A 12,604-nucleotide genomic window follows, 5' to 3' on the forward strand; every position below is an offset into this window, starting at 1 on the left:
TTGTCCTATCGGGCAAGCACATAAAAAATGTACTTGCCCGAACCAATTTTTCACTTGCCCAAAATTCAATTGTCACTGTTACTGCAAGTATATGCATTTTCACTTCCAGCAATGGAATTCTCTGTAGACAATTGCTTGATGTCATGACTGTAAAAAGTAACAAGTACATCAAAATTGCACTAAAATCAATGGAAAAATCTTACTTGCCCGATCGGACAAGTGGGGTTGGACATGCACTTGCCCGAACAGCACTTTCACTTGCCCTGGACAATAGCGCTAGTGGACTTGTTTGTCCCTGCACCAATTTCCTAACCTGTCTCAATTGTAAAGGAATAAACTTTAGCTTGGGATATCTCTTGGATAGGACGTTGAATGGAGTTCCAATGTTTGAGGAGAGCTACACCTTGAGCACGTCAAAGAGCGCTCTACACTTACCAAAAAGAGTAGGGGTCCTTCCCGTTGTGAATGGATCAAATAAGTCTGTTCGGATATACAACTTGTAAAGTTCGTTGTTACAGTAGAAATCTGATGTGTTGTGCCATTTCGTTGACTCAGAAGCAGTTTATCGGGTATTTGCGATACAAACTAACAAACTTTAGGTAATACAATGTAGTTCTCAAAGAAGAAAGTGTGAACCCCTTACAGTCTCACAAAATAGCAACAAGCATGTACATGTATGGTAACACCATACTCTGTATGTTGGGGATCACAAATACTCTGGCAAACACACACTGTACACAAGGGAATGTCAACTACAGGCAAGCCTTATGCAATACTGAGAAAGACTCTGTGTAGAACACAATGACATGTACATTGATTATTAAAATACTATACATCTGCCAACCATTAGCAATGCCTCACTCCCTTGGAGTGAAGCACATGTAATCAATTATAGTAATCTGAAATACATGATATGCTTCCATGAATTACAATAGAAAGAAATAAAATCAGACATCTGGGAAAAAAGGAACAATTATACAAAATGTATGTAACTGTACCTCATGTTTGTACTGTAAACAGAAGAATTACACAATTTGTGGTAGTACTACAGGCTGTCAGTGTCATCAAAACAAAGAAAAGTGTGGTAATGTCTGTGCATAGAAGGAGTGCATAGTACTTGCAAACTTACATTTCAATCAAAGGCCCCACAGATTTGTCTTCAACTTTAAGCTTGCAGATCGTTTACTTACAATACACCACATTACTTTGTCTTTTCTGATTCTAATGCTTCTTGGCTGTTTCTTGGACTCTAGACAAAAGTCTTGTTTCTTTGAAATTTTTTTTTTTTTGACTGATGTTTATCTTGTTCCCCAGCTCCCAGTGGTGACTCCATCATTGTGTCTCACATCAGCCAGCATGGAGGAAGATGGCCCTACTGGTTCAGGAAAATGGGTGGGTTCACTAGTTTTATGTTCATGGTTTTTGCTGGCATGCTTTCAATTCGAGCAAACATTTCTGGATATCTCTATACAACATTGTCAAGAGCTAAGCCCCCTCCTCACAAAAAATAGGTTATTTTGTTACCTGTCACAAATCAGTCAGTTTGTTAATGGCCTATTACTTATAGATTCTGGTAATTTCGTTCAAACTCTATTTACAGTTGTGTGCAATGACATATTTAGACATGTATTGAGAGCAACCCCCCCCCCCCATGACAAAAACTTTTTGTGGTTCAAATGTCTACTGCTAGGTGATGCAGATATGGTCACTAGTACTGGTTTGATTGTACTGTTTGTACCATGAAGTAATCTTAACATGAATGATCCAAACTTCAGCTGCATGTGACTACATGTATATAATTTCTTAGTCTGTGTAACACAAACTCTGCTGTCCAGGGCTGTAACTAGCAGCCCGGCGGGTGTTGGGTATGCTGCTATAAGCAAAATTTAATCAGGCTAATAATTTCTGTGCCTTCAGAGAATGTTAAGAACCTAGGGAAACACACCTTAAGACTACAGGTGGTGATGAACGAGAGTGACAATACCATCTTCGCTGGCAAGGAGCTCCCCTCACTCAACATCAAGTTCACTGTCACAGGTATGGCTTCTTGACTCTGTTCTTTTTTCTCCTTTGTTTATTAAATCCAAAGAACTATTAAATGATAAGTGGGATTTGTTGATTCTTTCCTCCAAGTATTTTTGATTTTCAAAGGTTGTGACAGGTCATATAGAGTGATATTTATTTTAAAATATGTCATACCTAGTCTGCCATGACTTTGATATGGGTGTTCCAGACTGAATGGTATTTTGCTGTGTCACATTTCATCTTGATCGTACACATGCTTCCATTGAATAAATTGAATGCATCCCACACGCGCCGAGCGTGGCGCAGCCACAAAGTCACCAGATTTTGGAACTGTTTTTTTGTCGAGGAAACCATTCTTTCATCTCCTTTCACGTTTCGGATTGAAACTGGTGTATTCCGCGTCACCCTAGATCCCATCCTTGTTTCCTTGGGTGATACAGAATACACCATCATATTGTATACTATATTTTGATTGCCAATTTTGGTGATGGTTATGCTTCGATATCAATTTGTGACTGTCACACTGTATGAAAGTACTCAAGTTTTTTATTTAATTTATTCCTCCCAACAGAGGCAGCACCTGACAAGTTCACAGTAGGTCTGATGGACCCCCCGTTCCAAGTGGGACAGCCCTTCCAGATCCCACTGGAGCTACAAGATGAGTTTGGTCACCCCACATCTGCTACTAACAAACTACAGCCTGTCTTAGAGGCCAGGTAGGTAAATTTTGCAGGGTTAGACCTGAGTTCATTAGCCTGCTGGCCAGGGCTTTAGCCAGCTCGAAATTTTTTTCCGTCAGCCAATTACAATTGTCGTGAAAACCGCGAAAATTAGTTAGAAGGACTGAACTGAGACCTTGAAAAACGGGTTTTAATGAGATTATCGTATGCGAAAGGCGCAGCACATTTCCTTCAATTGACGGAAAAACGGACGCTGGCTAGAGCCCTGCTGCTGGCCCAGAGCATTATTGATGAAGATGCTGATCAGGCAAAAACATTGCCTTAGTCGTATTAGCGGGCAAGTGCAATTTTTCCGGGGTGCAAATTTCCCATGAGAGGGAAATTGAAATACTCTGAAGTATTAAAGAAATTGAAATACTCTGAATTTCGTAGTACGTTGAACTTCTTGTTTTGATTTGAAAGGTTAAAATTACTATGATCAAAACCTGGAAGACTCTACATGTCTTTGCTGTCCTAGACTCAGGTGTGCTAAGACTGTACAATCATGTGTGTGTTAGATATACTTTGCGAATCATCAAGTTTTTTTTGTTTGTTTTTTTACCTGGCAGTGGTCTGGACCTGAGTTACGAGGGTACAGAGGCTAAGGGTTCAACACTTGTCATTAAGAAGGTTACAGCACTGGGAGATGTGGGATCGCACCAGGGAAAGGTAATTTGTAAGATTCTGATTTGATACTAACAAATTATTGTGTACTAACAAAATTGTTTCAATATTCTACCAAGTGAACAAAAGTGGACAAGTTATCTTTAGGTCTACTAAGCTGTAAGAATGTAGTTCAAAATGCCTTTATTAAATAGAAATTAAAGAAAAATAACCTGCTATATTAACTTTCTTGGATAATGCACAAAGCTCATCCTTATACCAGTAACATGACTTTTGTATACTTACAAAATTAATGTAGAGCAACATTTACATGTTTTCTAGGACCTGTTGCTTACTGTTCATTCAATAAACTTAGAGCTAACAGAGCTCTAAATGTTGAGCTGCCTATCATAGTTCAACTCAATTTACACTATACAAGATACTATAATAATGAAAAAACATGTTTTTGGATGGATACTTTATCCTACCTCCTTGGTGCTGAAAATTGGGTTATTCTGATATCTGGATATCAGTTGAATATCAATTTGTAATAAGGTGTTTTAATGATCATTCTTATTGTGCCTTTTGATACAGAACTTCAATCTAAAGGTCACCCTACCAGGATTGGAGGAGGACACTCAAGTTCTCAAAATCCGACTCTTACCAGGTGAGACGTAATATATTTCTTTCTTACACGAGTGTGTGCAGAAGAAAAGTCAACACTAACAGGGGAAAGATAACCAATACTATTAATTTTGATAAAGACATTCATGCTTTTTGTGCCCTACAACAATGTACATGTAGCTCTCTCTATTTAAAGCCTAGTACATTGTGTTATGTGATTTATCTGATGTGGGACCCCCTAACTCCCTCCAATTAAAGGCAAGTACACATGTCTGATTTTCCTCATGCAGGACCCCTTAGATCCCTCCTGTAAAAAAATGGTACATGTGCTGTCTGATTTACCTCATACAGGACCCCCTAGCTCTCTCCATGTAAGTCTGGTACATGTGCTGTCTAATTTTACCTCATGGAGGACCCCCTAGCTCCCTCCAGTATAAGTCTGCTACATACGTCTGATGTACCTCATGCAGGACCCCCTAGCTACCTCCATACAAATCCTGGTACTGGTGCTGTCTAATGTGCCTCATGCAGGACCCCCTAGCTCTCTCCAGCAAAAATCTGGTACATTGTGTTGTCTGATTTACCTCATGCAGGAACCCCTAGCTCCCCCATGTAAAGATTAGATTGATTTGTTATTTACCTCATGCAGGACCCCCTAGCTCCCTCCATGTGAAGCCTACTGATGACAGCCTACAGGTAGAGAATGGGAAGGAGCTGAGCTTTGATGTGGAAGTCAGAGATAAAGCTGGCAACATCTCAACTCAACCTAAGCTAGATGTCACATGCAAGGTACCTATACATGAAATTCTGAGTTCAAGAAATCTGGCTCCAAATCTAAAAAATAGAAACAGATTGTCACTCATGATCTAGCACCTACATTTATCACCCGTTATTGCAGTCACGTGTCTCCAACACAGGGTTGTAGCAAGCGTCTGTCCTTCTGTCTTTTGAAGGTATATTGCTGCTAGGGAGGGACAAAAATTTTGCCCATTCCATCCCCTTTGACGGACAAAAATTGGCATGAAAATATTCTATTTGAACCAAGCTGAGTCTACCAGCTAAATTCACCCTGCAAAATAAATGAAATAGCATTTAAGAGGGTCTAGATTTCAAAATTTTCCTGGGGAACATAGAACATCCTAGAGCCCCCTAGGATCGCTGTGGCTTCGACAGGATTTCCATTCAAAATCCAGGAAAAAGAATTAAGACTGGCAAGAACACTGCTCCAACATCACGTCCCAGAAACTGCAGTAGACTGGTCCATTCTGTAAAATTTTGAGTCCCAACTCTTAGTATTGGGTAATGTGCAAAGTGTGTTTAGTTTTCCTACTCTTACCCAATAAGATGAATTTTCATGCTGTTTTTCGTTACATGTAGTTCACAGGAAGCTCAGGCCTGCCCACCTACAGTGTAGACTGCAGTAACACAGGAAGAGGTGTTCTCACAGGAGAGCCCATACAAGTCAGGAACATGAAGAAGGAACAGTGGCTCAGGGCTGTCATATTATGTCCAGTAAGTACATTTTTTCTAATTATTATGTGCACACCTTTTGTAAATTTAGTTTGTTTTTCCCACGGAGACCTCCTGTCTGTCATTTGCAACAGAGTCGTCTGGAGGAACTTTATAGTGTCACCTGATGGATGACTGAACTGAACTTGCCCATCTTATCGGTGCACACCCCAGTTCTTCTGCGACAGGGGTCCGAGGTAGTGCGCGACAAAAAAGTGACGAAAGGCTTCCGAGGGTCTATGTTTGAGTTGAGATTTCTCATTATTTCCTGTGAAATGACATTAAACGGTTACATGGTTGAAAAGCGTAGGAAATGGTGTGTATTGGGTGCAAATTGTGTTTTGGTCCGCGCCTTACTTCCGGGATATTCCTACGCCTGAATGTAAACAGGCCGGTGACCTATAGATTGACCTCTGAAGCGCTGTGTTAAGCCACGTAGCAATGCCGCGCGTCTTGGATGATTAAAAAAACTGTAGTACTAGAATTTTCTTCATAATTGGCTGGATTACTCTTTAGACTTTCCTCTTTCTGGCAGTATCAGTCGTGCTTGCTGGAAAAATCTGCTTCATCTGTTTTATCTAATGCGAAAATGCCCAATTTTGTGCATCATTTTTGACATGAAAATAATGGTTTTTCCCTATAATTTTTCAAAATTAGAGAAGTTGAAGGATCGGAACTCAGTTGGTCTTGTAGCTGAAGGAATATCCTCTCACCCCATAAGCAGTTATTTTGCTTCAGGATAATTCCCTGGAAGAGATGGTCGCTAGACTTGAGGGTGTGCCACCTCCATTTGAAACCCCAAATAAACTGGGGTGTGCCCCCTTATATCAAATAGCCCTCGCTATTCTGAGATTTTGATGCTTTGGTATCAGGGCTTGAAAGTTTGGATAGGTGTACTGGTGTACCTGACAAGTTGTTTCTAGTAGACTCCTTGACAGACAGCCGAAGGCCGGATGGTGATCTGACCTGTCGGACGGCTCGGACCGTTAATTTTATTTTTTTATTTATGTCATACCCACTTGTGAAGACACTTTTCAATGCAAAATGTTCCAGAATTTGAGAAAATTTGGTGTCCTCAAACAAAAAAATGTGTAATTCCATTGTCCAATTCCAGTGTTCAAATTTCCAACTGTGCCCTACTCAGCGTTCACGGAATGCATTCTATTGATTCAGTACGATAAAATATCATTCTGACCACTGCTAAAATTCAAGTTTACAGTTCATTTCTTCAATATTTTCAGAGCTTCAGAGGCATTCCTGCAATAGAGAAGAAGGTAGTGGTAACACCCAGCACACGAGCATCCACCCTAGAACTCTCATACATGGACCAAGAAAAGGAGACAGTACAAGTGAGACACCAAGCAAGTGTGACATGTACTGCAGGGGAAACTCTGGATGGCCTGAGTAAGTCTTACAACATTGAGTATATGGAAGAAAAGTGCTGATTGATTACCAAAATATTTATGCCTTAGGCCACACCAATTTAATTTCTTGGTTCACGGATTTTTTCATAAAAAAATACGGAGCGAGAGGGCGAAATAAAAATAAAAATAAAAATTGTCAAATGGTTGGGGTAAAGGTAACGGCTAATCCAAAACATAAAGAAAAAAAGTTTTCAGCTTGAAAAAAGTACAAAAACACTATTTTTGTACAGTAACAGCACATGTACCCACACTTTAAGGAGCTTATAATGTAAAGGCCCATTTGCTACACCAGAAAGTTGGTGAATGGTTTCATTAATGGTGAGAATCTGCTGAGTAGTAATTTTTATTTTTATTTTTTTTTTTCAAAAAAATAGGAGCGAGCGAATCCGTGAACCAAGAAATTAAATCGGTGTGGCCTTAGGGTCAGGTAAAAATTGACTCATGTTGGTACCTATTCTTGTAGTCCACTTTATGCTTATATACAATTTGTGTAATACTTTATGGTGAAAAGAAGTATCCTTAAAAGATTTCCTTAATATGTCTTTTTGATGGACTTTATTTTGATGGAAACTATATTTTACAACTTTTTGATTTTCTCAGCTTTCACTGTACTTGATGAGGCCTCAAGAATTCTACCAATCACAGAGGCCACGGCTGCCAAAATTAAGGTATATCATGTTTTATTGTTTTATGTTTATTATGTAGAGAGTATGTGAATCTAGTGCATGACAATCTTTTCATTTATCATGTTTCACCATCAAATTTAGTGATCTCGAACCAGTTTGGCTCACTGAAAAGCTGTTCTCCCACTTTTTGTTTGTGACAGAGAATGCAGACAATATAAATGTACAGTATGTACAGGCCCATAAGATTGTACCGGGAAAATTCCCTTAGCTTTTTTGAACAAGCACAATGAATAATGGATCACACCTTTTTGTCCTGTCAAAAGGACTGCAACCCTTTCCAGTAGCCTACATATTGGGTGAGTGACACAGTCGGAATCCATACTAATATCATCTTGGTTCATAGGCAGGGCTGCTAACCAAAGGACTATGCACGCTACAACACTAAAAGTGTCAGTAAACCATCAAACATATGATTGTACAAAGCAGCAAGAAAAGGAATGACATTTTGGGAAAGCTTTAAAAGTAATGAGGATTTGTTTCTTATTGTCATATTGTCATTTCCATCTTCTTTAGGTGAACTGGACACCAAGACTGAACACTAAGGAGGTTCTTAAGGGGAACCTTCCCGCTATTAAGGTCCCCCTGTCTGTCACCGAGACCAAGTACTGTCAAGTTACTCTACACGACCACTACCCTATCGAACTGGGATTCACTATAAGGTATTATTTGTTTATGCAGATGAAAGGTATTCAACGTTGTAATATTTGACAAAATGTTTATTAAGTTGCACAAAATTTCACATGGAAGCATTCAAGATCATCACAGTCACAAACCTGGTGTGTTATGCCATGAGGTGATTTACTGGGTATCCAAGACAAACAAAATGTTTGTTGTTGTAACATTGTTTTTCTTGTCTCACCTGTACCTAGACCTCAGGCAGGTGAGGGAATTCACCTGAGGTGCACCTGTACAGGTGAACAGGTGCTGAGGTATGGAGAAATGCTGCAGGGAGATATTCACATCACTGTGGTAGATACACATGGCAACCCTACCAAGGTAAGGGCTATGACAATGAAACATAGTATTTAATGCCATTTAATTTGAATGTAAAGGTTTTGCGTTAAAATCCCTAGGTCCAAATGTTTTGCCCTTTTGAAAAGGCACTTAAACCCAATTTCTTTTTGGACTCAAGTGAAAATGAGTACAACAATGAGCTTCAGTCAGGGATGTCCTCTCAAATGCATCTGAAACAGAGATCTCGTGTTTGAGGAGAGCTTGTTAAAGAACCCACCACACTTAGGGTGCAGTCATATTCGTCATAGGTCGTTGTACAATTTTGATGATGTAGGATTTTCAGGTAGGGTGTACAGTACAGCTGAATGTTGCAAGACACAAAAATGCACTTAGTTTGCAATAGTTTGACAACCATTTAACATTTGGGACTGTATCGATAAGAGTAGGAGTCTGTCTTTCTTTCTTACAGTTCCCTCTGATTCTTCAGTGACTAGGCATCAATTATCTATTATTATTTACACATTCCGCTCGTGTGAGACGGAGAAATGTCCACTCCACTGTCAGTCTGCAAGTCAAGTCCATGGCCAGCTGTGTCAATGGTAGGATGAGGGGGAGGGGGGCGCGGAGTAACACAAGGTCACGCAAGGTCGCAAAGGTGGAAATCGACCCAAATATTTAATTGCTCGTCACTATAACACTCTTGGATAAATGTTATGGTCTGAATCCTAACATACGTTCTTGTTTTTATCTTTAAATTCTTTCCATAGATTTTGGTGCCAGGGAAATCGTCAAATGGGCAAATATTTTAGAACAGACAGAGCTCGATCGCACGGAATTCACATTTTTCAGAGAAGTGTTTTTCGAGTGTCCTTCAGGAATGTACTTTTGGTATAACATGATGTAGTTGATTGAACAGAATCTATAGTTTTTCCATTACTTTTCCACATATCTTGCCAGCTAACCCAGGGAGGTCTGAAGTACCTGAATGTTGAGGCTGATGGACTGGACACATCTGCTTGCAGCAGGTCACTGGGGGAGGTAAGGACTCATTCTAAACAAAAACATTAAAAAATACACAACATCATTTCACAAAGTGGCAAGGATGATTAACGTATCACGTTCGAGAACATTCCATGTCAAGTAATTACGTCACAATAGGTTTAGTTCGATTTGCACTGTATAGGTCATATCGCACCGAGTAACGTTAGTATATTTCATTTTGCACTGATGAAGGTGACAGACAGTCACCGAAACGTCTGCAGAAGAATAAAAAAAGAGGTTGTGAAACGAAGAAGACTGTTCGATTATTTCATCAAGTTTATAGCCTGATAATCACTCCTTGGCATAACACACAAACTTCACAGGTATGCAGCACAGCGGCAGTTGGTCATATTACATTGAACGACCGTTACATGTACATGAAGCGTTTGCAAAATGTAGTATTTTTAGCATTTTTTAAAACTATTAACTAAAGGCCACTCCTACTGTACTTGGTGGCAACAAGTTCTACTGCAAGATACGAGGCTAGGGGCGATCAATACATGCGACTATAGGGCCGTTGCAAACTTAAAACCACAGTTTTAAGTTTTTTGCAAACTTAAAACCACAGTTTTAAGTTTGCCTCCATTTTCTCTTTACCACTAAATGAGATCACCACAAACTTCAATGCAGTTACAGTATTTCTAGAGAAAACATTTTGAACACATCAATCCTGAGATGATAAGTAATTTTTATCATGTTTCCCCATTTTTTCTAGAAATCAGACCACTTTGTCCTGAAGAACATCAGGTTCCACAGTGAAGGCCCCCTAGGTACGAAGGAGCTGTGCGTGACGTGGAGAGACCTGCAGGAGTTTGTGAGGCTTGTGATAGTGCCTGGCCCACCTGTAGGCATGGAGATCATAGACTGGCCAGAAGATGGGGTAGGTCTATACAACCTCATTTTTTTTTTAATACAGTTTGTTAATTTTGCACTTGACAAACAATTACAAAAGTTAAATACAAATTGAAAAGTAAGTTACTTATAATGCATACTTGTACAGTCAAACCTGCCCTAGCGACCACCTCTTCTCAGCGACCACCTGGCCATTTCAACCGCTTTTTCTCGGTCCCGATTTATTTTCCCATTGACGTAAGCATTAAGCGACCTTTTCTCAACGACCACCTGGCCAACGCGACCGCGACCGGCCCAAATTGGGACCCATAACGACCGCATCATTTTCAAAATTGAGGTTTTCATCGAATTTTTATGATAACTAGCGCGATTTTGTGCCGAAATCGGCCAATTTGCGTCGGATTTTGGGGTTAAATTTACAGTTTACAGTGTGCGTGTTGTATTTGACATTAAAGACCTCGCTTCTTTGCGTGCGTGCAGTGTGCTTGTTATTTGGCATTAAACACAACGGAAACCATTTATACTTTGCATCGGGCATGTTTTGAGTCGATACTCTTCTCAGCGACCACCTGTCCAAACCGACCGTTTTTTTCTGGTCCCCCGGGTGGTCGTCTTGGGCAGGTTTGACTGTATATCAAAGACTCAGAAACCAGTCCCGAATCTCTATCTTATGCAACATTTTAGCTCTCAAAGGACCCTTCCTTGATAATACTACCACTGCAGGGTAACCTATAACTGTTGTTTTAAAAACAAACCATTGGATATCAAAATGACAGACAGTGGTATAACACTACAATATTTGGAAACAATAGTTTTGAACTATTACATTTTGAAACCACTTTCCATTTTGCAATGATTACCCTAAAATATTGTTTTTAAAAACAATAGATATAGGTTGCCCTGCGGATAAAAGTGAACCACAAAATGTACATAGTAACATTGTACATAGTCCATTTCCTAACAATTTGTCCAATGATTGATAAGTCATAGTATGTGTTTTATTTCCTTGTTTCAGCCATTGATGGTGTATAACGGAACTGAGTTTGACAAACCGCTAGTGGTTCAGTTGATTGATGCTGCCGGGAACCCGTCACAAGAGTCTGGGGTCGGAGTTCAACTGGACAAGGACAAAGGATTGGAGGTCAGATTTGTAATGTCTGTAGTGAGTAGTCTTATCCATCTTGCATTTGCCAGGTGTTCAAAATACTTCAAAGCTTGTAATGCTAGGAAATCATTTTTGACATCCCAATTGAACTTATCAATAAGGAGGCACCTAATGTATGTTCAAGATTTGCTTAGAACATTCTAGTTGAAAACAAATCATCAAAACATGAAATGCTTTCAGTTGTACTATTGCTATAAGTTTGTTTATTCACTTTATTTTGTACCCTAGTCCCAACCAGTGTAACCATCAAGACAGGTTATGCAATTACCATACGACTCATATACGTCCTAACAGAATTATGTGTTTTGCCCTTCCAGCTGACACCATCACCCCAGTGTGTGAAGACTGATGCCAGCGGTCGAGCCAACTTTGGGATCATGGCTGCCTCAGGAAAAAAGTATGTTGTGGTGTCATAGAAATCAATCAATCAATGATTGTGGGGGTGTAAAGTCTATAGTAAACAAAGGTGTAACCTTGCCTACCCCTGCATCACAGCTCTACATTTCAATGTTTTCTATATCTGCAACAAACTTGTCTGAAATAGCAGTTACACTGAGTGTCACGTCTGTCCATACTCAGATTTTAGCTTCCTCCTTAGCATTGTCTACCCCTGTTTCTTCGTCCCTAGATAGTTCGCTGCATGATACTGTAAATGCATTTAAGTTCGCGGGGATTTAATTTCGCCGTAGCTGGAAAATGGACTTTTTGCAGTGGTTTTAATTTTGCGGTAGCACCATGCACTGTAGTCTCTTACTGTTATGGAAAAATGTTCGCGGTGGTTTTAAATTCGCGATAAGGCGGCCGCTGCGAAAACCGCGAACATTAATCCACCGCGAACATTTCTGCATTTACAGTAGTTTATACTAGTCCCATTGGCCATGACATGTGGTTGTACCACTTCAGTTTTCTTCTCTTTGCTGTGGTCTGGAGGTCTTTGGTAGGTACTTAAGTTGACCATAAAATTGTCCTTCTAAATCATAGTTGAATTTATTTTTCTAGCAC

General features: G+C 39.8%; 1 protein-coding gene across 1 annotated transcript in view; it reads left to right on the plus strand.

Moving 5' to 3' along the window:
- Window positions 1–12,604, plus strand: part of LOC118404999 (structural maintenance of chromosomes flexible hinge domain-containing protein 1-like) — a 56,036-nt gene that overhangs the window by 29,354 nt on the left and 14,078 nt on the right. The window contains exons 19-33 of the mRNA XM_035804399.1: window positions 1,315–1,392; window positions 1,918–2,037; window positions 2,597–2,741; window positions 3,314–3,413; window positions 3,942–4,014; window positions 4,621–4,760; window positions 5,349–5,483; window positions 6,722–6,884; window positions 7,505–7,572; window positions 8,104–8,249; window positions 8,460–8,586; window positions 9,502–9,582; window positions 10,301–10,465; window positions 11,453–11,578; window positions 11,920–12,009. Coding sequence (XP_035660292.1) covers window positions 1,315–1,392; window positions 1,918–2,037; window positions 2,597–2,741; window positions 3,314–3,413; window positions 3,942–4,014; window positions 4,621–4,760; window positions 5,349–5,483; window positions 6,722–6,884; window positions 7,505–7,572; window positions 8,104–8,249; window positions 8,460–8,586; window positions 9,502–9,582; window positions 10,301–10,465; window positions 11,453–11,578; window positions 11,920–12,009 — 1,757 coding nt within the window. The remainder of the gene's footprint in view (window positions 1–1,314; window positions 1,393–1,917; window positions 2,038–2,596; window positions 2,742–3,313; window positions 3,414–3,941; window positions 4,015–4,620; window positions 4,761–5,348; window positions 5,484–6,721; window positions 6,885–7,504; window positions 7,573–8,103; window positions 8,250–8,459; window positions 8,587–9,501; window positions 9,583–10,300; window positions 10,466–11,452; window positions 11,579–11,919; window positions 12,010–12,604) is intronic.

The sequence above is a fragment of the Branchiostoma floridae genome, chromosome 17, assembly GCF_000003815.2.
Source record: "Branchiostoma floridae strain S238N-H82 chromosome 17, Bfl_VNyyK, whole genome shotgun sequence".
NCBI lineage: Eukaryota > Metazoa > Chordata > Leptocardii > Amphioxiformes > Branchiostomatidae > Branchiostoma > Branchiostoma floridae.